A 26,651-nucleotide genomic window follows, 5' to 3' on the forward strand; every position below is an offset into this window, starting at 1 on the left:
AATATTGTCTCAGAAGAAACACCTCTTTTACACATTTAGAAAATAACAAAAAACCAAGAACTCACTGCATTCCAGTCAATTCTGGGTCCTAGGGCAGAGTAGAACTGGTACATCAGGGTTTCCAACCCAGGAGATCTTCATGGGAGCAAAGAGCATCATCTTTCTTATGTGAAGAAGCTAGTGAGTTTGAACTGCAGCCCAACTCTAAGAATAAGAGTGTGTGTGTGTGTGTGTGTGTGTGTGTGTGTGTGTGTGTGTGTGTGTGTGTGTGTGTGTAAAAGGAGGCCTGGTGGCACCATGCTTAAGTGCTTGTCAGTTTATCAGAAAAGTTGATGGCTCAATGTTGGAGACTCTCCACAGAAGAGAGATGTGATCGGTGGCTTCGGAAAGATTGCGGCCTTGGAATGGGGCAGTTCTCATCTGCCCTATAGTCTTGATAGGGGTCAGGAATTGACTTGACGGCAATAGGGTTATTTCTGTATAATGATTCTAATTACATTCAGAATGCATAAGCAGGTGGCAACATCAAGTGTTCCCTGGTTCATCTAAAAGCAGGTTTAAACAATATGACAATGTTCTGACATCAGCAAAAATCATTACTTATAATTTGGGACTCTGACAAGAGCAAATGTCAATCAAATAAATAAGCTGTATTTAGATAACCCAAGAAATAGTTCAGTGGGGAGTTTTTCAAAAAGAAGTTATTATTTCAATGCCAAGTCACGCTCACAGCTTTGAACAAGTAGCAAAACATGGGCATGTTTCTCAAATGGATTTCACAGCATCAGTGCAAAAGCCGGAGGGGATGGCTTAGTTTTTTAAGCCTCAGATTTGAAATACCTAGACTCCCTGCAACTACAGCGTTAAATCCTCTGTGGAACCACAGCTTCAAATGCTATCAGGAGAGACTCAACTCTTCATCCTTCTGAGACTGATAAATTGAAAGCCATGAAGTTTAGAGGAAATAGAGGGGAGCCTGCAGGGGGGCACAGGGTAACTGGGAGGGCTCCATCTGTAATATCATTTAAGGTTGCATTTGAGGCTGCCTCCTTGGTAAGATGTGAAGGTACCGTTTTAAAGACATTCAGAATCTCACAACCCTGCCATCAACCATCGTTAGAAACATTTGAAACCAAACAGACAACTCAATTTAAAATGCAAAGATAAATTTCCATTTTAACAAACTAAAGGGAATTCTAAGTACTTACTTTAAATTTATTACAAATATACAGCCATCTTTTTTCTTTTTTTAAATCCTGTGGCAATATTTGAACCTTGAATTGGGTTTCTTTGGTTTTGCTTGTTTGTTTTGTATGTTTCTGGACTGTCTCTCCTTGATGTCAAGGAAAAGAGCATTTTATTTAACTTTTATGATATTCTACCCATCTCAAAAACACGCTTACATTTTGTGTTGTCAAAATTTGTTAGATAAGCAAGGTCACTATTATTGTGTCTGCTTTGGAGAACACAGTGGCTCAAGAAGGTACTATGAATTAACCAGGACAGGTAAATTGTGGCCCTGCATTTTTAAATCCAGGTCTTCAGAGTAGTCAAAACCAAACTCACTGCCATCAAGTGGCCTCCAGGGTAGAGCTTCCTTGTGTGTATCTGAGAGTGTAATTCTTCAGAACAGTCCTTTCTCAGGTGAGTTGCTGGTGGTTTCAATCTGCTGACCTAGTGATTAGCTACCCATGGCGTAACCAACTACACCGCCAGGTTGCTTGGTCTTCTAGTGAGACTGCTAAATCTTATTCAGGAACATAAACTTTTTATCAAAGAAAAATAAGCAGTGCTTTCTAAATTAAAATTCAACCGATTTTACAACTAGTTATTTATCCACAACACCACACATCTCTGTTATGTATAATTAATTATTGTAAAGGATAAAAAAATCAGGATGATACTGGGGAAAACTGCAGGTAGATTTTTTAAATATATACTTCAGTTGGTTAACATATATCCCGCTGTATTTATATTCACCATATACAAAAAAGGCGCCCACTTATATTTACACCTAATGGAAAACCTGAAATGAAAAATAACACGAGGACACTGTTTCACCACACTTTCAAACATCACTTGTCAGTTGCTCATCCTAAATATTCAACACAAATGACTTGCTTCTCTTCCAAACTCCTGTTTTAGGAATTTATAACGCTTCTCTTTAATTATGCTCACTTGTTAGCTGCACTCCCCAGCATTGGGGTAATTCTTCGAGGCTATTTGATGCTTTTGAAATTGTTATTTCACTTCATACGCCTAGAAGTCTTAGAAGCTGTGTTACCCTCACAATGCCGAGTTCCCATTTTAAAAGTGTGTCTCTATTGAGAGAGATCCTAAAATGACTCCGTGTCCTGGTTTTCTGTGGCCACAGGAGCCCAGAAGCAATACCTGTCTCTTGCTCTCACACCAGCCCAGCAACTGAACTACCGAAAGGAGCAGCTCCAAGCGGGCAAAGGCTCCTTCCCTCCTTGCCCTGGGACCTTCACCGAGCACGGAAGGCGCTAGGCGCCGGGCAGCAAGCGCCGGCCCGGGGGTATAGGCGGGCATCACGCTGTGCAAGGTGGGTTCTGCTTGGGTTCCCGCTCTCGGGCCGGCGAGAAAAGGACGTCCTGAAAAAGGCTGCAGGTGCAAACATCGGAAATGAATCTCGTCGTGCACCGGCACGCTTCAGCAGCCGTTCCAGACCTCCGGGGCCGGCAAGCCCGGGAGACACGTGTTGCATCACCTTGAGCGTTTAATTAAATGGATAAAAAGTGGAACCCAAGCGAAGAGCGCACACACGCTATTCTCTTGCGTCCCGGGGTCATTCTATACAAGATTGCCTAATTTCACACCCATTTTTCAATGTGAAATTCGCGCTGCCTTTAGCCATGAGAAAGCAACATTGAGCTGATGGGACTGGGAAAAGAATTGTCTTCAAAGGAACGCAGAAGACTTAAAAGCAACCAGGACGCCTCAGCAGCAGTGGGACGAAAGTCTCGCGCGGCCCCCAGGAGTCTCGCGAGAGTTGCGGGAACGAGGCCTGACCCCTCCCTGGTGGGCGTGGCCACCGTGTGGGCGGGGCGCTGGGGAAGTGGAGTTTGCTGAGCAGGGAGGGGTGCGGATCCTGGTGCCCCTGCGCCGCGCGCTTCCGGGGTCTCAGTCCCTGCGGAGCCGCCCGAGCAGGCCCAGTCCCGCGGGCGCAGCTATGGCGCGGAGGTCGAACCTGCCTCTGCTGCTTATGTCCTACCTGCTCGGGCCGGCCCTCGTGGGCAGCTGCAGTCCGCTGCCCCTGGTCATCAACACTTGGCCTTTTAGGAATGCGACCGAAGCAGGTGGGGGCGGCGGCCGGTGGGGCGGCAGCGCTGCGGGGACGGGCTGGAGGGGGGGGGGGGAAGGAAAGGAGAAGTCACCTGTGGGCCAGCGAGCAAGCCAGAAAATGGACAGGCCGCCGCCTCCCTGGCCATGCGCTTCATCTCCTGCAATTGACCTTGCCCTCCCTCCTCCTACCAATGCTGCCTTGTAGGCCCTCTTCTTTCAAAACGACTCCCCCTGTTAAGCCCCTAGGTAATTCGTTTGCTACCCCAAACTGTCATGACCTTTCTGCTCAACTCTTCCAGTGGACCTCTACTCTCTTTTGCCTGCCATCCAGTGTCTCCCTGTCTGCCTCTCCGACCTCGCTTCTCACTTCTGCCCAGCACCTGATACTCCAACTTTGTAAATGGCTAGTAACTTCCCAAAGTGTTTTTCTTCCTATTTACATTTTTCGCTACATACTGACATTTTCTGTCATCCAGTTTGCTCTTCCGGCCTTCATCTCCCAAAGTTCTTGTTCACCTTAACGCATTCAGCAAAAAGGTTCCAAGCGAGTTTAAGCTGCAGAGCCTCAAAATACTCACGTCACCTGGGACTTCAATTTAACTGCTCAAACCACAGAATCTGCTCTGTGAAGCAGTCAAAGTGAGTCTGCTTGCAGCCAAGCCTGAGAACGAGCTCGCTAAAGACACCACTTTTTCCAGGAAGTGCCCCCTGTCAACTGCCCTCGGGCCAGTCCTGGGTCAGACACCTATTTACTGTGCATTGATAGTACATGCATCTATCTTGGCATTGCTACATTGCATTATGCCCGTTTCTTGGTTTTGAGACATAGTAATTTCAGAACTCCATCTTGTGAGGGTGTTAATTTATTTCCTTTTGGGGGCAGAACCTGGTGGAGCTGGATTTGTGTTATAGGCAGTGTGCAGGAATCAGAAACGAAAGAGCTGTGAGAAGGGAAAGTTCCAGTGAAAATGAGACAGAAAGGAATGGCAGCAGTTGGGGCAGGGAACAGTTCTGTGTAAGTTGCATGACCTGGAAGGGGGGCTTCTCACATTAAACTTTCATAGCTTCTGGTCGCAGTAGTGATGTATAAAATATCGACCAGCAATGGCATCCACCTTCCATGGCTACTGCGTTTTTTGCTTTTAATTTTTTAAATGTACACTGGAGAACACCTTTATTTTAAAAACTTTTTGTTAAAAAAATTGAACGATTTTTGATTAAAAAAAAAAACTACCTGTCCCATTGTCCCCTACCTCTTCCCCTTTCCCTATGTAAGGGGTTCTTCAGATGCATTAGAGTAGAATGTGCCCTCTTGTGTCAAAAGTGTCTACTCCTGAATTGTGACTTTGCCTCATTTCGCTCTGTGACCTTGGACAAGTGACTTCACTTGAATCTCTGCACCCTCTCTTTAAATGAGGTGAGAATTTACCCTAAGAGCTTTTGGGGAGATTAAGCAAGTTAATTCATATAACGCCTGCATTGTAAATATGTACTCTTACAGTATTGAGGCTTGATATGATAGACATCCCCTCAATAAAGGTATTAGTCATATATTTTTAAATAAATAATGAATCAGAAGAATCTAAGGCTATCCCCCAAAACACCATGCCATCCAGCCACTGCCAACCACAGGTCCACCCACAGGTCCACCCATAGGTCCACCCATAGGTCCACCCACAGGTCCACCCATAGGTCCGTGGTTTGGTCCCACTAACGTCTCTCTGCTAGAGGAAGATGTGGCAGTCTGCTTCCATAGATGTGACCTGCCCCGGAACCGCTGTGGGGCAGGTCTACTCTACCCGACACGATCACTCCCAGCAGCAGTTGGTTTAGGTTTGGTTTGGTTTGGTTAGTAGCACCAATAGCCCCTCTTTGAATTCCTCAGAATGACTACTTGCATTCATATACTTTTGTCTAGCGTTCTGACTCCATTGTCGCATTTGATAAAACAATGCAAAACTAACATATTCGAGCAAATGTAATAACATCAAGAGAAGAGTTACCAGCGCGTGTCTGGTGTGTTTTCAACTGTTGTCATTTGATTGCCAGCCTGGAGGACGTTAGCGTCTGGAGGGTCTCCCCTGGATGCAGTCGAGAGTGGCTGTGCTCTGTGTGAGAAGGAGCAGTGTGACGGCACTGTAGGCTTTGGAGGAAGTCCTGATGAATTTGGAGAAACCACACTGGATGCCATGATCATGGATGGGTAAGAAAGCTCTGCAAGACCTATTGACCTCTGCACCTTTGCTTCACGTGGAGTCATAGTTATTGAAGTTGGACGCCACCTACCATCCCAACTGGGAGAATGCATGCGTTTTCTCACAGGGCAAAGCCTGTAGCCTACTGTACTCAGCCTGGTACAAGAACTTTTCCTCTCTCAATGAATAACAATAGAATTAAAATCACATGCAAGTAGTCTCCTTAGAAGAGAACCACACGTTGTAAATATCAGCCATTAACCTTAAATGTTGTTGTTTGTTTTGTCTGAAGCCTTAAGGTCCCTTTCAATAAACTAGTAAGGACTGAGAATTTTAGTGTTATTGGGGTAGATGGTAAATTAATTTTCTGTTTGTTTGCGGTTTTTTTCTGGCTATGGGAATTTGCTTGAACTCATAGGTGCCTGTCTCTTCTTCAACAACATTTACAAAGTTCTCAGAGCAAGGCAGTACATTAAAGACAACAACAGCAAATTAACTGTTAACTATTGATTTTTGTTTTTCTTGTAGAACTACTATGGATGTAGGAGCAGTAGGAGCTCTTAGAAGAATTAAAAATGCGATTGGTGTGGCTCGAAAAATACTGGAATATACAACACACACACTTTTAGTAGGAGAATCAGGTATATTCTAGCGAAGTTTCTCCACAGCAGTGTTCTAATGATCTTTACTCTGGAAAATAGGAATCTGTGTAAAGTAGTAGTTTAAAAAAGACCTCTAACTTTAATTTCCAGCTCTTTTACTGAATATCAATTTGTGTAACTGACTTACTTCGTTACTTGTAATTCTCACCTTCATAGACATTGAAATGGAATGTTTTTAAGTAGTTCTTTCTCCAGAGATGATTAATTGGTAGGCCCAAACAAAATTCAACATTAATGTCTTCGTATATTACACCTCGCACCCAAGGTACATTGCTAGCCCAAGAAGGTAAAATTTGATGTAATCTTGCAATGAAAGTGCCACTTCAATATTTGAACTCCATCCAACATACATACTAAAAATCATAATTTATAACCAGAATTCTTTTTAATGATTTGCTATCCAAGAATTCCAGCAGGCTTCCTTCACATTTGTTTCAAATACAGAATTGGGAAAAGATGCTAAAGGATCTGGTATCCATTCATTGGATTCCTGTTGTTCTTCTGTTGGCAGCTCGCCCTTTTTAGAAGTGTAAGATTTTGTGTCAGTGAGAGCTGAGTCTTCTCTTTATAAAGAAGAAGGGAACTGTGGAAGGGAGGCAGAAAAGAAGAATTGTTATAATGCACATCCAAGGGCCTCAGCAGAGCATGTTTAGGAAAGAGGACATATCGAAATGGACTCTATTATATCTTTCATCGTCCAAAAATTCCTTTGAAAGGCTTCATGTATCCCCATAAGTAACCATGACCCAATTAGTGACTACTGGAGCCCTAGTAGCAAAGTGGTTAACACGGAAACTTGAACCTGCCAGCCTGTGAATGGGAGAAAGATGAGCCTGCGCTCCTGTAAAGATTTAGAACCTTGGACCGCCCAGTGGAGCCGTTCTACTCTGCTCTATAGGATCTGTGAATCACAATCAACTTGACAGCGTTGGGTTTGGTTTGGTTTAAGTGCTAGTGGACCTAAAGTGCCTCCTATCAATACACTTTATTTAAAAGGAAAAGACTTGCATGATTTATGTTTTTCATCTCAATCTCCAGCAACTAAGTTCGCGGAAAGCATGGGATTTATCGCTGAAGATTTGTCCACCGATGTTTCTAGAGCTCTTCATTCAGATTGGCTTGCTCAGAACTGCCAGCCCAATTATTGGCAGGTATGTGTAGATACTTAATCTTTTGAATATATTTTGATGTCACCTCTGCTCACCACTGCCCAGCTGCTGTCTAGGTGCTAGTTAGCATCCTGGCTGCACATGAGAACCAGTGGTTAAAATTGGATCTCTATGAGGATTATGTGCTTAAAAGCTCCCTGGTTAAATTGAAAACAAATCCAAGAAGTACTGGTCTCTGGGATTTTTAAACTGAAGTTCTTTTGTTTGGAGAGGGAACTGCCAACCTCAGAGCTGTTCTGCTTACAACCTTTATAGCAAAGGGCTCCAAGTCTTGGGGGGCGGGGGGGAGCAATCATCAAATATCATTAACACAATATCTCTTAGAGATTATCAATGTGAAGTGTCCCAATATCTTGCCCCTCCAAGTGTATCTCGTACACTACATGTGGGATAGCTGGTCCTTGAACCAGTGAGACTTTTAGCATAAACCGGTTTGACTTTATTATCCGGCTCTCTTCTCTAAAGTATCTTAGTCTCTCATCTGTTTCTGCCTTAAATCCTAGTTACCTCTGAATAATCAAAGTCTCTGGGATTAGGATTAGTAGCTGGAGACTCACAATGCTAGGTTAAGAGGGATACCCCGCGGTGCTAATCTTTAAGGTATTTGTCTTTGCTTGCTTGCCTTTAAACCAACCTATATATACAACCTACATGTATGGGTTTGGATTTTTTAGCTTCTAAATGTACAAACAAATTTTAGAGTATAACATGGAATGTGTTCATATAAACCTATGGGGGGGGGCGAAAATAAAAGACTTACCATATATACTCGAATGTAAGACAACCCAAATATCCACTGAGGCACCTAATTTTACCATGAAAACTGCATAAAAATATGCTGGAAAACGTGGCTTATACACGTATATATATGGTAAATACATATTTTTATATAAATCTAAGACCTGTACTCTAGGCAGTAAACTTTGGAGATTGGCTTGTATATGTGAATTAATAGCGAATTGAATTCTTTATTTACATTTTCCATTATATTGGGAAGTTTAGACATTTAGAGAAAAAAACAGGGATGTCATGTCTAGCCCAAATTACATAATTCTAAGATCAATGTCAATATCTAATAAAATTTTACCCATTTTTTACCACATAAAAATTCAACTATTTATAAATTTATATCTCTCAGTTACCAGGTGTCTTTTGGGGTTCTTGCTAGTGTAACTACTTGTGATTTTTAACAAAAAGGACTTAAATCTCATTTACAGAATGTAATACCAGATGCTTCAAAATACTGTGGACCCTACAAACCCAAGCCACATAGTATTTTAAAACAAGAGGATCCTACCTACAAAGAAAAAGATCATCATGGTCACGATACTATCGGTAATTTCACTTTCATACAATTCTTATGGCTAAAATTTAGCGATGTTTAATTGCCTTCAGAAACCGAATCCACTGCCATCGCATCAGTTCCACTTCATAGCAGCTCTTCAGGACAGTGGAAATGCCCCGAGGGTTCCAAGGTACAGCTTTACAGAAGCACAGTGCTACACCCTTCCCACGTAGCGCTCAATGACTTCTTGTTGCTTCTGTGCCAGAAGTGATTTTAGTTATTTTAATTCCCAAGTACGACTACAGATACAGACATAATTTCTTTAGCCCTTGTATACTGTTTGGTAAAATACTACATACAAGACATGTGAAATCCAATGATAAATATGTATTTGCTCTAGCATTGATAATTTTATACTGTTTGCTATATTGAAGAAAAATAATTTTTCTTACATGTTACTTTTGAAAGGTGTTGAAAATAACTTGGTGAGGATATAGGATATCTGACAAGTGATGTTGGCACCATGCAAGCAGCTCATTAAGAAGCACAAATTATACCATTGGTGTAACTTTTAGTACTCCTATATTTTCTTTTCTTTCTACTTGAAATGAATGAGAGAACATGTTTGTGTTACCAGTTATAGATCATTTGACTAGACTTGAGGTAAATTTTAAAGTGAACCAAAATATACTCAGTGTCTTGGAATTGATTCGGACTCTTATAGTGCCTACAATAATTTTGTTTTTGTTTCTGTGTAACTTCTAGGTATGGTTGTAATCCATAAGACAGGACACACTGCTGCTGGCACCTCTACAAATGGTATAAAATTCAAAATACCTGGGTCAGTGTTTCCAGTACAGTAGATATCACAGATACGTGTGAAGGTCAAAGACTATGTGCTGGGTGCTATAGGAAGATGCAGAATGTAAAGCATTGCCTTATTCTGACTTGTGAGACAAATGTAGAACAGGGATTCCTTGGGTGGTACAAACGGCTAATCTGCTTAGCTGTTAAGTAGTTGGAATGACAACCAGAAACACCTTGGAATAAAGGCACGGCAGCCTGCTTCCAAAGATTGATCTGTTCAAAAGCCCTGAGGTACGCGGTCTTATACCAACACACAGGAAGTCACCGTGAGTTTCAGCATCATCTTGATACCAACTAGTGCTAAAAGAGAAGGATTAATAGCCAGGGCTTTAGAATCCAGGAAAGGCAGTGTGATCTACTTAAGCTGAGGTGGCCAATTGAAACTAGTTCAGAGATGCCAGGAATCGAGCCCCGAGTCCACTACAGGTAAGGGAGCATCCAGACAGAGGGACTGGCACATAGACAGGTGTACACATTTGAGAGCTAGACCTCAGCTGGTGGAAAAGAAACTTTGGGTGGGAAGTAATGGAGGCTAAGTCTGCAGGGGGAGATTAGATCCAGGTTTCCAAGAGTCTTAAGACAGTTTAAAGAGGCCTGATCTTATTGTCAAAGTAGTAGAAAAGTGTTGAAGGGTTATTACAAGGGAAAATCTTGATAAACGTTTGGTGCATTAGATTGAAAGCAAGAATAGAATGTAGGTGAGGGAAACCAATTTTGAAACTGTTGAGATAATCTAGCAATTAGATGATAAAAGATGGTAATAATGGAAGAGTCATGGTAAAATCTGTCCCATCTTGGTATGTACCTGGCTGGTCTCAAATTCTTACAGAATGTATGTGGGTTTGTGGAAACCTAAGTTAAAAGACTAATGAAAATCTTTTCAGTGTTCTTTTGGGGGAAAAGCTTTAAAAATCATCATCTGGGAGGCAATGGTGATGGTTGCTCAGCATTGTGAATGTGCAAAATGATACAGAAATGTCCCCTGGAAAACGGTGAACATGGTCAGTTTGTGTGTTTCGTGTATTCTACCACACGTACTCTCACGTACACCCACACATAGATTGGGGGCTACATGGAAATAGCCCGATAGTTGAAACAACTTTACAAATGGTTTGTCCTTGATGCTTGACTTCCTTGTCTGAAGTTACTGTAATGTCCTCACAAAGCCGGGTAGGTGATTCCCCCGTACCTGGATCCGGAGCCTATGCCGATGACACTGCAGGGGCGGCAGCAGCCACTGGGGACGGTGACGTCCTGATGCGCTTCCTACCAAGGTGCGGACTGTTTCGTTTGTGAGTTTTCCAGATTTTTAGGGAAGATATTCTAATGGATAATCTTTTTTTTTCTATTTTGGTGCCATATAATTCAGCTTTGTGTGCAGAGAAACCCTTTCCGAAGCTGTAGCCATACATGCCTATCATTTTAATGGTTGCAATCATTGAAGTTCCGTTAGCAGAGTCCTTCTGAATAAATGAGAAACTTAATAGCTATTTAAATAGTTTGAGTGAATACTTTATGCTTGATCACTAAACAACAGAACAATCATGATTGAAAGTAAACGTGAGAGATGGAGCAATTGTATACAAATAATTACTAAAACATTGACTACTAAAATATCACCCCGTCTCCCCTGGCCGGAGCCCCTGGGCTCCTCACCTCTGTACGTTATGGCTTCTGACTAATAAAGACAGGCATAACTAAAGTAATAGCCCAAACAAAGCATCTATGGTCCTTCTTAGCTGATACTAATTGTGTATCAGCTGAAAGGATAGGCATTGTGTCAAACTTAACTCGTTTTCAATTTGTTGTTCTTGTAAGCGTAACTGATTACTGCTCATTAATGTATTCTTTCAAAGGTGAAAGTTTCTATATTTTTACCTTTCTAACTTGAAGTCATCTATTTGGCACTTAATACTTATAAACTTTCACCTCTGTTCAAATTAGCTACCAAGCAGTAGAGTACATGAGACAAGGAGAAGATCCAACCAGAGCTTGCCAAAAAGTGATTTTAAGAATTCAGAAGTATTTTCCAAATTTCTTTGGAGCCGTTATATGTGCAAATGTGACTGGAAGTTACGGTAAGTCATCTTTGGGGTTTGCATTTGTGTGACCTTACATGTGCTAATAAAATCTATTTTTTAAATAGTGTAGTGCATTCCACTTCTATGTAATTAAAAAAAGGCACTTTATAAAGTAGGCACTAGTAAATGTTTCTTTGATTTACATTAATCAACTTGTGAACCTTTTGAGAACTACCCCTGAAAAGTGTTAAAAATACACCTAACACCCTCCTGTGGTTGACTGCTGGTTTTCATATGCATTCTTTGGTACTAGAACTTTTCTTTCATGTGTTTTCTAAGAGAAGTGTAGCTTCAGTTCCGGTTCATATTTGAAATAAACTAGGATATTTAATTACATTCATTAACTAGAAGAAGATAGTGATGAATTTTCATCCATACTTCTTTTGGAGCCTCAGAATTTTTTTTAATGTTTTCTTAGTAAAAACTAGAAAGTTTTAAAAACTAAAGTTAGCAGATTTTTGTTCTCTGCTTTAGGCCTGTCCTTTCCATCTTTTACTTTCTATGTGAACATATCAGCGTTTCAAAGCATTTCAAGATCAACCACTGCTGGTTCTCATTAGTGAGTTTTCAGATGCAGAAGATACACAGCTTACTGATCAATATGACTTATTAGGTTAGCCTGCTTATTATTGTTCTTTGATCTTTCACTTCCCACAGTTCTGTGTTTGAAAAACTTGTTTGAGGAATCTCTTATTATTTTCTAAGAACTGAGATACAAAAGTCAATAGAGTTATGGGGTGAGGGAAGCTTTATGTATAAAATAGGTTCGTTTCATTGATTTTCTCTTAAGAAATGAAACAGAGAAGGCATGAAGTTAGATTTAGCAGGGTGTAAAAATTTAATTTTCTGATTACAGATGACGAGTTCCTTATATTTGAAATAATGATAGTAAGACAGCAAGCACCCTTTTAGGTGGGTTAGCAGAGGAAGAAACCTGCTGTGTGCATTAGAGGGCGAGAGGAAAACCACTACTTGAGATGAACTTACTAGAGCTTCCTGATAAAGAAGTAGCTGTCTGTCATTCTGTTAGGAAGAGAACGAGTATGAAACGTGGTGGCGGAAAGGGTCTTTGAAGGATGGGAATGCAATGGTGACTAGAGAAATGGAATTTTTAGCGTAGGGCTAAAACATATTTTTAATAAATTTACAAAATAAATACAAATAAAATTTTTAAAGCATGCTTAAAGTAAAAATACCGGTTAAGTTCCTGGGCCCTCAGAGATGGCTACTTATGACCATAATCTCATGAACTATTACGTCTTCCTGACTAGGGAGGGCCACACCATAGCCAGCATCAAGCAATTATACAATACCTACTTCAGCCCATCTAAACGGAGCCCTTGTAGGGCAATGGTTAAGCAATTGTCTCAACTCAGAATTTCTATGAGGCAGAATTGACTCGTTGGCAAAGTGTGTGTGTATGTGTGTCGTGTGGTATGTGTGTGTGGGGGGTATGTGTGTGTGTGGTGTGTGTGGTGTGTGTGTGTGTGTGTGTGTGTGTGTTTAACCAAAAGAACTTTATCTTTTCTTGGCCCCAGGTGCTGCTTGCAATAAACTTCCAACATTTACCCAGTTTACTTTCATGGCTTATAATTCTCTAAAAAATCAGCCCACTGAGGAAAAAGTAGACTGCATCTAATCCATCTTTTCTGTCAGCATCTGTATTTAAAGAAGAAGGAAACAACGGCTGGAAAGATTACTCATTATAAAGTATCCCATGTGTATTCCAAATTCCCGGTGTAATGTAAGCACAAAAATAAATTTACACTAAAATGGCCAGTTCACCTTCTGTATCTGTAACTGGTTTATTTTGCTTTTAGTTAAGCTATCACATGACCTCCAAAAATTATTGAGTGTGTATATATTTTATAGTTATTAAACTTCATGTAATACTTAGATTTCTGGTTGTTGTTTCAAGAAATTGTTGCTTTGTTGGTATATCTCTATAGTGATACTTAAGCCAAAAGAGCTACCGTATATACTTGAGTATAAGCCGAGTTTTTCAGCACATTTTTGGATTCAATTTTTTGTGGTAAAATTGGGTGCCTTGGCGGATATTTAGGTCAGTTTATACATGAGTTTACATAAAGTATATCTATATTTTCAAAGTAGATTATCTAAGTTTTATAAAGCCAAAGAAGACAGTGAGTCACAGTATGATAAAGGCTGATTGGATTCGATATATTTTGAGTGATACATCTCATCATTGATCATTAGTTTCACATAATAGCCTTAGAGAGAAGAAATTGTTAATATGTATCCTTCGGGATTTTTAAGTGCTGATCCTCATTATTTGCAGGTTCTGGGTTTGGTTACTCACTAAAATGTATGTGTTACCCAAAATTATTATTTGAGGCACTTCACATCCATTGGTGCACTTGCACCTACATAGAATGACAAAAGTAAAAAACATGACTCCCCGGCAAACAGGTTCCCAGCTGATGCAGAACCAGGGAGCGCGGTGCTTCTGTGGCTTCGCTCCTTGAAAACAAGAGCCCTTGGCACTGTCTGTTCAGTGTAATATTGTCTTTGTGCTTTTTAACAAATGATTCTGCTTTTAAAGCAGCCTCGCGTTCTCTGAGAAAGAATACTGTGATGTATCTTATGGAGAAAATGTGTGTTCAGTAAGCTTTATTTAAGTGTGAGTTATAGTGCTGATGGCTGTAAGTTCAATGTTAATCAATACATCCAGAAAATGCATGAGGAAATTCTCTAATCTGTTCATGAGCCATGCCACAGAGTGCTAAAGTCGCACCTAGAATACAGGATGAACCGTTAAAAAGATGAAAATGTGGCCACATTTATAAATTCATGAGATGACAACTGATACCGTGAATTTGACAGCATTGTCAAGAGGCTGAAATCCTTAAAAAAAAAAAAAAAGCCAGTAAAATGTTAAACTTTTTCTCAGCTAATGTTCCCTGGCTTGCACATTTCAAATGGTGATACCATGTGAAAAATGTTAAACTTGAAGGTGAGGTGGCTTCTGTCGATTAAAGACAGCAGAAGAATTTTTAAAATATTTGATAAGTGTTATAAGAACAGGGTTTTCTTATAACATCGTGGGAGAAGAGATATAAGGAGGTTGGCAAATGAGCGTAGAGAGTATAACTGGCTTCCCAAATCCCTCACTTTAAATCATTGAGTGACTGCGATGTTACTACTGTGCACTAATGCTAAGAGAAGCCTGAACTGCAAACTTGTAATGCTGTGCACACTGTAAATGCAACCTAAATGGCAAAACCTGAACAGGTGCCGCCTATTGGAGTTGGAACAAAAAATCAGGGATTGTGCTTGAAGTAGTTTGTTATTGGTTCTACAATACCAAAACCAACAAAATTGGTTTCATCCTAGAAATAGAGGACTGTCTCCTCAGGAAAAAGCTTGTCTTCATCGTTTTAGGATTTTTGGATAATATGCAGAACTTAAAAATGCACAGTCTCATGTAGAAAGTCTTTTCATTTAGGCGAACACTATGTCACTCCTCCAACCCCTCGATCGGGTCATAATCAAAGCTTTCCATCTACTGAGGAAGCTTTATATCAGGGATTGTGACAACAAGAAGGAGGCCACCTCGATGGACTAGAGGTCAGTCGCTGTACACAGCATGATCGGTCACGTTGGCCCAGCCGGGGACAGCAGCACATGGGCTGTTGTCAGTAACTTGGAAAATATATGGACAGCATGAAAAATTTCCGAGGCACTGAAGATGTTATAGAAAATATAATGAGTGGTGTCGAAAACTCAATGCATAGCACATGTCAGAGAAGTGATGTCTGATGACATGGAGAAAAAAGATATGGGGATTTGGGTAGAGAACCCAGAACCCACCACAAAGACCTGAAAAGATTGTAAAATGAGACATCTCTATGAGTGATGTCAAGGAAGCTATAAAAGTTGGGTGAAGGCTCGAAGAGCACCCTCCTCAGAGCACCTACAGCATCAGAAAGGGATTCTTCTCTGGAAGAGTCTAACTTCTACTGAAAGAGGCTTAGAGGGCAGAGGTTAAATATTCAACAGATAAGGCTCACTAGTTTGGGGTTGGAGCGAGAATTCCAAAACTATTAACACTCTACAATAGCCAAACTCTTGAGGTAGAATTCACGATGTCAACCTGCCATTGAAGTTGGCCTCTTCTGCAGAATAAATTCCACCAGCATCTCCTTTGATGTTCAGGGGACAACTCAGAGTCCATTAAGCACACACAAATCCCCATCACACATCAAAAGTACAATTTTCATTAATTGTTGTTGGAGTGATATTTACCATCACTGTGTCGATGATGTATGAATACCCAAAGTCCCAGGATCTCAGCACATTCCATCTTTAAAAATCAAACTCACTGCCATCAAGTAGATGCTAACTCATAGCCACCCTATAGGACAGAGTAGAACTGCCCCTGTGAGTTTTTAAGGCTAACTCTATGAGTGGAAAGCCTGTCCTTCCCTTGCAGATCAGCTGGTGGTTACACACTGCTGACCTCGGGGTTAGTAGACCAATTACCACGCCACCACAGCGCCTGTTCTGGACCACATTAGTGTTGAAGTTTGTAAGGAAGACACTGCTCAAAGGCACTGCGTACAAGAGCATTCACTCCCAGCAAAGCAGAATGAAAGTGAGATCAGCTTTAATAATCAGCATTGGTTCCTCCATAGCCACTGAGTCACATTAGGCAGCCAACCCCAGTCACTGGGCTACACACACAAGGGCCCCTGTCTGTCCCCTCGAGGACCAGGTACAGCTGTGTGTTACCAGTCTCATATGAGACACACGCCTAAGAAGAACATTAAAGTGCACATGAAGCATAAAACAAACATCACCAAACAAGCTATCTTCATAGCAAAAGAAGCTCCACGGTGTAGATTTTCATGGGCGACCCACAGGAGGGGCAAAGAAGCCCTGTGAGGGCTGCTTGTCCAATAGCATGTCTGTGAAACTTTAAATGGCTTGCCTTTCTTTTTTCAGAATTGACTTTATTGTTAGTCCTAAACAGTATAGAAAATATAACCTGAGCGCCATAGAAACCTTTTTCTTTTCCCAGACGTAATGATTCCATATTCACTAGTTGGGTGTTTCCATTGGCATCATAGAACACACTGTTGATGTGTGCTTCTGAGACAATTCCACTGAAAACTCCTACGGGGATTGGACAGCGCGGTGCGTGTTCTAGGCTATGTCTGTACAGGAGCAGACTAGGTCTTTTCTCCCATGGACAGACTTAAGCTGCCAACTAGAGGTTAGCGCCACAATTAGTTAGCAAGCAACCAGAGATGGAGGAACATAGACGTTGTCCCACAGGAGCTCTCCAAGGAACCAGGAACCAGAATGTGAGAAGAGGAAGATATTCCCTGATAGTCAACAGACAAATAAAACCTTCACTACAGCTGTTACGCAGAATTTGGACAGGGGGCCCCTAAGTAGTGGAAACTAAGACAGTTACTACTATTTATTATGGATCATTTCTTTCGGACATACTATGGAAACTTGAACGATATTGTGATTAAAAAAGAAAGAAATATGGAGATCACATGATAAAAAGAAAAACAAAACAAAGTGTGTCCTTAATTAATGCATTTTTATCCAAATTTCGCTAGCTGCTTAAAAAGGTTCTTTGGGACTCTAATTGTCCAGATACTAGTAAGAAGGTGATTACTAGCCAATTTCAAATGTTTTCCTTTGCTTCTTACATCTTCAAAAATACCATAACTTGTTCAATGATTTTAAGACCATCTTAATGAGTTTTTTTCCAAGACTTTGTATCTTTTAGTTATTACAACCTGTATGTATTTTTCTGTTGGAAAGATTAAATTTATAGTGTATTTCCTCTTAACAAAAAGAAAGATGCCAATGGAATGGCTAGAAGAACCACAGGATGGCCTGTAGCAGAGTGAAATTTCTTACTACGGTTCTTATACCTGTGCCTCTGTTACTCCCAGCAAATGATTGACTGGAACTAAGCAAATAGGGTCTATGTACATATGTAACTCAATAGAGGGTGCCGGCCAGTTTTTGTTACCACCCTCAAGCTATAAGGATGAGCCATCTTTGAAGAAGGAGAAGCGAGAAAGACCAGGACCCACTGGAAGAGCACATTACTGCTCTCTGTCTCAGGTGGCAGAGGCCGACATTATAGGGCAGAGCAAGAGAAGCTCACCAGACAATGAGACGGTGACACTGGAAAGGTGGGCTTCCTGGTCCTTCGGGAAGACAGGCCAAGGGATGACATGGCGTAGCAGTTGTTCTCAATCTGTGGGTTGCAACCCCTTTGGGGGTCAAATGGCCCTTTCTAAGGGGTCGCCCAATTCATAACATTAGCAAAATTACAGCTATGAAGTAGCAATGAGAATAATTTTATGGTGGGGGAGCGGCGGTCACCATAACATGAGGAACTGTATGAAAGGGTCGCAGTATTAGGAAGGTTGGGAACCACTGGCTTAGAGGAAGCACCGGAGAAAGACTTGGTTGCTGACTGAGGAGAGAAGTTGCTAGAGACCAATGAACATATCCTTAATGTATACTGATCTTAACATTTGATAACCTATTAACCCCTTTAATAAATCCCCTTAAACACGATCAAACAAAAGAAATAAGTCAATGCATACATCATCTAGGTTCATTTTGTTTGGGGTCAGCTCTATCCCTGAAAGGCAATGACGGAGTTCTGTGCTTTCCTTGGCATCATTTATCATTGAGTCATCCTTTCCTTTACGATCATTTTGTCTTCATCTAGAAGTCAGTAATAAAACTAAACGTGTAGTATAGTCGTCAACCTTTACTAATTCTGCTATTTTTATACTGATCTCCACGTTTCATTTGCTTTATATTACAGTAGAAAGACATCCTTTCAAGGACGGTCTGGAGGTCACTTGGTCTCAGACCTTCTTACGTGTCTAAGTCATTTGGAGAACACTTTTAACAAAAGTGCTCAGCTCTATAAAAAAATCCACTGAATTGATTTTCCACAAATGAGAAAGCGTATGGAATTGGTCGCTCCTGCCCAGAATGTTCATTAGACTTAAAGTTGGGGAGACTTTGGTTAACCAAAGAAAGAATATAATAATTGGAAAAACAGCTAAAAAAGGAGAGAAACCATCAACTGACACGATCGTCTGAACAGTAGACTCAAATGTAACAACGGCAATGAACTTGGCGCAGGTCTGGGCAATATTCAGTTCTGTTTTTTATATGTTACTACGAGTAGAGGCTGATGCAATGGTAATGATCAATAACAGTGGTTTTAGGTTGAATGCTAATGATAGTACTTTGAAAGCTAATACCTGTAGACGTGGAACCCTTACTTGCAGTGGGGAAGTGCTCAGCTGCTCACCAAATGTTTAGCAGTTTAAATCTGCCAGTTGCTTTACAGTCTTGTTTCTATAAAAATTAGTCTTGCAAACCCTTTGGGGCAGTTCTGTTCTGTTCTTTAGGGTCATGACGGGTCAGAACAGATTTGAAAGCAATAGGTTTCATGTATATCAATAATAAACTCAGTATTTTCACTCATAAATACATTGAGTAATCACAGTAATAATAGCCCAGTAAAGCAGAATTAAGCTAAAAGTACATGATTTCTCTTTCCCCAGCAAGTTTGGTGTTAAACTGACAAATGCAGTACACATAAGTTTCACAAAGGCGTTTCTATGTGAAGTCACAAAGTTAATTCACATTGGTTCTGGTGGAAATCATTTCCCCATATATCTAAATAGAAAGCTAGAAATTAACTTTGTAAACATTTTTTAAGATTTAAATTTAAATAGAAAATGGGTTAAATATAATACACCTATAGGTTGTGTTAGTCCAGGTAGACTTCTAGGGTTATAAATATATATATATATATATATATATATATATATATATAGAGAGAGAGAGAGAGAGAGAGAGAGAGAGAGTTGTATGATAATACAAAGGCCTTTAAACCTTCATATGTATATAAGCTTTTTATCAAGAAGTAATCATGCTTCCTTTTCTACCTTACAAATCTCGGTTGACCAGAGGATATATATACTGGTATGCATAGGAACTGGAAACACAGGGAATCCAGGGCAGATCCCTTCAGAGTGGCGATACTGGAGGGTGGAGAAAAGGTAGGATGGAAAGGGGGAACTGATTACAAGGATCTACATATAACCTCCTCCCTGGGGGACTGAGAACAGAAAAGTGGGTGAAAGGAGATGTCCGACAATGCAAGATATGACAAAATAATTATTTATAAATTACCAATTGTTCTTGAAGGAGGATGGAGTAAGGAGGGAGGGGAAGAAATGAGGAGCTGATGCCAGGGGCTTAAGTGGAGAGCAAATGTTTGAGAATGATGAGGACAATGAATGTACAAATGTGCTTGACACAGTTGATGTATGTATGGATTGTGATAAGAGTTGTACGATCCCCTAATGCAATCATTAAAAAATAAAATAAAAAGAAAAGAAGTAATAATGCATAAATAAAATATCCAAGTCTATAAGTTCAATTAGAGGCCATAGGTCTGATATTAGAACATGAATTCCTTTTTAGATTTATGCAGCAAGTGCAATGATGCCAACTGCAGAAAGATCACAGAGAGGTGGGTGGAAAGCCCTGTGGGCCCAGTGGTGGTGAAAGAATCTCCAGGGTTCTGGCTGCCGTCAGCATAGCTCCAGGGGGTTGTCAATAGGAATGTGGGTCGGCTGACCCACATGCCTGTTGACAAGCCTTCTAGAACCTTCAGGACCAGTGATGAGAGTGGCGATACCGGGAGGGTGGAGGAAAGGTGGGATAGAAAGGGGGAACCGATTACAAGGATCTACATATAACCTCCTCCCTGGTGATGGACAACAGAAAAGTGGGTGAAGGGATAAAATAATAATAATTTTTAAATTATCAAGGGTTCATGAGGGAGGGGGGAGTAGGGAGGGAGGGGAAAATGAGTTGTTACCAAGGGCTCAAGTAGAAAGCAAATGTTTTGAGAATGATGATGGCAACAAATGTACAAATGTGCTTTACACAATGGATAGATGAATGGATTGTGATAAGAGTTGTATGAGAGCCCACAATAAAATGATTTTTTTAAAATGATGATGGCAACATGTGTAAAAATGTGCTTAATGGATTGATATAAGAGCTGTAAGAGCCCCCAATAAAATGATTTATTAACCAAAAAAAAATGCCAGGAATGTGAAGCAGAGCGATAGTGTGTCCTCTCTCCAGGGTGGAAGAGATGAAGTTCCAGCATCCTCATGAGAAGGCCACGCCCACAAGGAGGTATCACCTGACTGTGACCTGATTGACAGGTTAGACTTCATTCTTAATTATAAGTTGACATGAAATTGTGTAATTACCACAGAGGAGATATCTTTCTTTTGTGAATATTATTGCTCTTGCTTGATGATGATATGAACAAAGGGAACTCACTTTATTGATAATTGTTTTATTTTGATTTCATTGCTCACTGGGGTTATAGGAATGCAAGTAGGAATAACATGCAAGTGAAATAACATGACTGGCAAAGAGAATTGTGAATCAATAATATTGAAATAGAACTTATAAATGTTTACTTAAATTTGGGAAAAACAAGAAAGTAACTCCAGGGGAAATAACCTTAGAAATTTAAACGTGATTCAACTTTTCATGGAGGAGAATAACTGGTGATTTGCTTCACCTGAATCTTGGTCATATAGACTATCTTGCTGTCATATAGAATGTGGTAAAGGTAAAAAGTAGATCCAGAGCTTCCTTCACCACCTGCATTTTCTTTCTTTCTTTTCCTTCTGACCCTAGAGGAAATCTTCTACCACTTGGCTAATATTAGACAAAAGTAAATGGACATAGCTCACGCATAACACAAAGAGATATTTCCTGTGGTTTATGGCAATACAAAGGACTTTAGACCTGTGGATCACAGCAAATTATGAATAACATAATGAGGAATGGTAATTCCAGAACACTTAATTTCTCATGCGGAACCTTTGCGAAGACAAAAAAGGCAGTCGTTTGACTAGAAGCAGGGGAGAGTGCATGATTCAACACTATAAATTGTGTATATCAGCATTTTATCCTTTCCATCTGCATGCTGAGCTAATAATTTGATAAACTGGACTATATGAAGTATGTAGCATCAGGACTGGATGAAGAGTCATTCATAACCTGTGATGTGCAGTTGACGACCTTTCTTGCTGAAAGTGAAGGGACTTGGAGCACTTACTGATGAAGATCAAAGACTACAGCCTTCAATAAGCATGACATCTGTACATTAAGAAAATAAAAATAATCACAACTAGATCAATAAGCATCATGATCAACAGAGAAAAGATTGAAGTGCTCTGGGATTTCATCTTGCTTTAATCCAGAATCAATTATCCTAGAAGCAGCAGTCAATACATCAATAATATATTTCATTGGGCAAATATGTTGCACAAGACTGCATTCAAGAGCAAGGATGTCATTTTAAAGACTAAGGTGTCACTGATCCATGCCGGGGGATTTTCAATAACTTGTGTATATGAGAAAGTAAAAAATGAATGAGAATGACCACAGAAGACTGGATGCCTTTGAATTATGGTTTGGCAAAGAAAATCAAATGCACCATGGATTTCCAGAAGAACGAATAAAACTGTCTTAGAATAAGTTACAGCCAGAGTACACTTTAGAAGAAGATGGCAAGACTTCATGTCACCTACTTTGGATATGTTACCAGGGGAACCAGTCCCTGGGGAATGCCATCCTGCTTGGTAATGTAGAGGGATGTGAGAAAGAGGAAGACCCACAGCAAGATGGACTGACACAGTCACTACGACAACGCGCTCGGACACAGCGATGCTCTGAGGGTGGGTCAGGACGAGGCAGTGTTCTGTTCTATGGTACACGGGACCACCATGAGCTGGAACACATTGGATAGGACCCAACAACAGCAGCATATACATTAAGGTAATTCTTCCTAGGTAATTCTGACAACATTGATATAGTCACTTCGTTGTTGCAAGGTGCGCTTGAGTCAGTTCCGGCTCGTGGCAGCCCTGTGTGCAACCAAAGGAAACTGCTCCGTCCTACCCCATCCTCAAAATTGGGCTTATATTTCACCCCATTATTGTAGAAGCTTCCAAGACAGACTTGTTTTGGCAGTCCATGTTACTTTCAATAGATTCACTAGATCATAATTCAAATGCATCAATTTTAATGATCAAGTCTCTCCCTTATTCAGTATCAAACTTGCACATGCATATGAGGCCATTGAAAATACTATGGTGTGGGGTCAGGCAAGCCTTAGACCTCAAAGTAACATCCTTGCTTTCAACACTAATGAGGCCTTGTGCAGCAGATTTACCCAATGCAATGTGTCTTGGCTGCTGTTTTCATGAGTATTGATTGTGGACCCAATCAAGATTAAATCCTTGGCAACCTCAATTTCCATGTGTATCAAAGGGGAAATGTCACCATTTCTTTCTTTTCATTGGTCCAATTTTGAGGATTTTGGTTTTCTTTGCCTTGAATTGTACTCTATTTTGGAGGGTGCAATACTTGATCTTCATCATCAAGTGCTTCAAGGTCTCTGGATTTTCAACAAGAACTTTTTTGTGATCTCAGCTTATTAGTAAGCTATTCTCCAACTCTGATGTTGCATTCTTCTTAATCTGCATTCATTTAATCCAGCTTCTCTGATTATTGTATGCTCAGTATATAGAAAATAAATAAATATAGTGAGAGGATACAACCCTGATGTATACCTTTCCTGATTTGAAGCCAAGCAGTATTTCCCTGTTCTGTTCACATACTGCACATACTTGGCATTTAATTCTATTATCTTTTGAACACAATACAGAGAGTACTTAGCATTTAATTTTATTACCTTTTCAGATCACACCTTTCATTTAATGCAAATCCCGCTTTAGACTAGGAATTTAATGGGCTTGCATTTGAACATTATCTTAGTTCTATTTAACAACAACACTTACAGAAAGGAAATGATTTTGCCTATCAGCAATATCATAATTTCTTGAGTTTTACCCCAGAGACTGGTAGCTAACTTCATGCTGGTGTTCTGTATTTCCAGCACAATAGGCAGATAGAAACCCTGAAGCACAAGTATGTAACAAATATTTTGGTAATGTCATGTTTTTATTTAGTTTGATTAATCCATGAAACTAGTTATTTTAATTATCTTGCTTGATTTAAATGGGGGCGACAATCACTGTAAACTTCTTGTGAATGGCATCTCATTTTTAGTAGCTACAGTATGAGAGATGGCAGCCATGACTCCTGTTCCACCAGAATTTCCACCTCTGTTTTACCAGCAAAGGTGGGGAGTCCTTTTCCTTGCCCCTTTGTGATTGCTTCTGCCCTGTGATTAATTCAGATAATAAGTTTTATGCAGAAGTGATAAATGTGAGACCTTCTCAAGCTCTCTTAATTTAAGAATGAAACTGTGGTGGCGGCTGCTTCCATCAGCCTGCGCCCTTGAGTGACTCTAATGTGCAGTTTGCCCAGACAGGACAGAATGGAAATATGGTGTGAACCAGGAATAAGCCTTTATTATTGTGACTCAGTATAACCTAGTTATTCATGTCTGATGCATAACATATTCTTTAGTTAGAAAGTATTACATATGTGATTGAAGCAATCACCAATTGAATAGCAAATGAAAGGATCAGCAAATTATTCAATATCAAAAACTTTATTTAAAAAAAGACAGTGATACTTAAAATGTATTGATACGACATTAATAAAACAGGTAAATATATCACTGGGTCAGAAGGATACTGATCACCTTCCCTTTAATATTTTTGTATTTATCAAAAGTAAATGTATTTCTTTCATTAGAGGGTGATTCTAAAAATGTAAGGTCTTATGTTTATGCCAGAATGTAGTAAGCTAAAAATAGTAACCAGCATTGATTAAGTACTTCTCAGTAAAAGCACATGTTTTATCTCATTATTTCTACCAAAATTCAATCATGGTGATTGTATTAGTATTCTCAGTTTTGACATTTTACACATAGTAGTTGCCTTCCATATATGCCTCTCCTTATTTCAATATTGCACATATACTTCCTGCAACATGTTCAGACACTGATGTGCAAATGTTTCTATATGTACATTATTTTGATATTTTTTGTACCAAATGAATTATTCCAAGAATATTTGTGTAGAAATTTGCCCTAGAAAATTGAGGAAATATCTCTATTTTGATCAGAGATCAAGTTTTTGCTGCCAAATATAATAAAGAAAATACTTCTCTCTGAGGCAAAAAATAGGCAGATTTGTAGTTCCCTTATGAAACAAAACAAAATAGTGTTTCCTTCACTTAAGGCTTCAGCTGTAGTACAAATTTACGGTACTGAGAATTTACCTCAGCTTACCTCTCCTGCCTGTGGGATTTTAAGAAGCCCGGTGAACTGACCTGAACACATCAATATCATGCTCCATACTTTGCTATAAAAAAAAGTTCTTTTGTCTCAGCTCCAGATAGCCTGTGTTCTGTCAGTACCCATGACATTGTGGTAAGCTAGTTTTTAGCTAGCAAATAGAGCTCACTCTCTTACTCTTCAGAGTTCTTGATCCTGGCGGCAATGATCAGTGAGAGATCCTTGATATTATTATTCCTAATATTGTCATTATTTGCTCCCCCACTCATGTTTGAGATCAAAGATTCACACCTGTAGTTTAATTAGAACTTTAAAGACTACATCCCCACAAGCTAAAGATCTAAGAATGGGTAACAAAGAACAAGAAGACAACTCCCTGAGACTGCCTTACACATACAGGCATAACTCAATGATAGGATGGGTCTCATTCCAGACACTGTAACAAAGCAAATGCCACAGAAAAAGTTTAACAAGTCTTAATTACAACCTGTGATATATAGGTGACACCGTCTTGCTTGCAGAAAATAAAGGCCCAAATCACTTGCTGATGAAAATCAAGGATTGCACTTTCCAATATGAATTACAACTTTATGTAAACCAAATAAAAACCCTCACAACAGGACCAGTAGATAACATCATGATAAAAGGAGAAAAGATTGAACTTGTCAAGGGTTTTGTGCTTGGATCCGTAAACAATGCTCATGGAAGTAGCTATCAAAAGATCAAATGATACATTGCATTGAGCAAATTTGCTGTAGAAGACCTCTTTAAAATGTTGGAGAACACAGATGTTTCTAAGAGGACTAAGGTTCATCTGACCCAAGTCATAGTATTTTCAATTACCTCCTCTACATGTGAATGTTGGACATTACATAAGGAAGACCCAAAAAATAATAATTAGAATTATGGTGCTGGTGAAAACTATCTAAAGTACCATGGGTAATCAAAAGATCCAATATATCTGTCTTGAAAGAAGTAAAGCCTGAAAGCTCCTTAGAAGCAAGCATGGGGAGACTTTGAGTCCTGTATTTTAGACATGTTATTAGGAGAGACTAGTCCCTGGAAAAGGACATTATGCTTGGTACAATAAAAGGGCAGCAAAGATTAATAGACGCAGTGGCTATGTGTTAGAGAAACAAATTCATAGACACTCATATGTATATAAGAAAACTTTATATACAAGAGAAATTGAATATTGAGAAAACATCCCAGTCCAGATCAAGTCCATAAGTCTGATATTAGCCCATATGTCCTATACCAATTTATAAAGTCCTCTTCAGACTCACAGAACACATGCAATGATGCTGAATGCAGGAGGATAACAGGCCAGTGAGTGGGAAGTCTTGTGGATCCAGTGGCATTGTAAACACTCAGCACTGGCTAGAGTCTCCACGTGGCTCCTCCATCTCCCAGGGCTCTGGATGCATCAGGGTAGCTTCATGCGACTTCTTGTCAGAAATGTCTTTCAGGGAGTGTGCGTGTGTCCCACCTCCAATAAGCTATTTATCTCGTTAGCACCGCCAAATGAGGTCATCAAGCTGCAACCTGATTGACAGGTAAATCCACCTTTTCACTCACAAGTCTCAAATTGACAACAGATTATGTAACTACCACAGGCAGCATCAATAGGCTCAAACTGAAACACAAAGTTGTGAGGATGTTTCCTTTGTTGGACATAGTGACATGAGATGTACACGTGGGAAGCAACTCAATAGCACCTAACGACAGCAACAAATGTTAATCTTATTTCTTTGAT

At 40.0% G+C, this 26,651-nt stretch overlaps 1 protein-coding gene across 1 annotated transcript; it reads left to right on the top strand.

Annotated features, from left to right (window-relative positions):
- The first annotated feature begins 3,068 nt into the window (after nt 1-3,068).
- On the top strand, nt 3,069-13,460 carry AGA (aspartylglucosaminidase). Its single transcript, XM_075556857.1, has 9 exons — nt 3,069-3,317; nt 5,353-5,506; nt 6,027-6,139; nt 7,199-7,311; nt 8,547-8,664; nt 9,380-9,455; nt 10,648-10,755; nt 11,426-11,559; nt 13,101-13,460. The coding sequence occupies exons 1-9, from the start codon at nt 3,191-3,193 to the stop codon at nt 13,199-13,201; spliced, it is 1,044 nt and encodes a 347-aa protein (XP_075412972.1). The 5' UTR covers nt 3,069-3,190; the 3' UTR covers nt 13,202-13,460.
- The last annotated feature ends 13,191 nt before the right edge of the window (nt 13,461-26,651 follow it).

This window comes from Tenrec ecaudatus, chromosome 8, assembly GCF_050624435.1.
Source record: "Tenrec ecaudatus isolate mTenEca1 chromosome 8, mTenEca1.hap1, whole genome shotgun sequence".
Lineage (NCBI taxonomy): Eukaryota > Metazoa > Chordata > Mammalia > Afrosoricida > Tenrecidae > Tenrec > Tenrec ecaudatus.

Bases quoted from the DNA above. Each gene is read 5' to 3' on its own strand.
- AGA (XM_075556857.1), top strand. From the start codon at position 3,191: ATGGCGCGGAGGTCGAACCTGCCTCTGCTGCTTATGTCCTACCTGCTC. The intron at 6,140-7,198 runs GTATATTCTAGC...CTCAATCTCCAG, and splicing joins ACTTTTAGTAGGAGAATCAG to CAACTAAGTTCGCGGAAAGC. The intron at 11,560-13,100 runs GTAAGTCATCTT...TCTTGGCCCCAG, and splicing joins AAATGTGACTGGAAGTTACG to GTGCTGCTTGCAATAAACTT.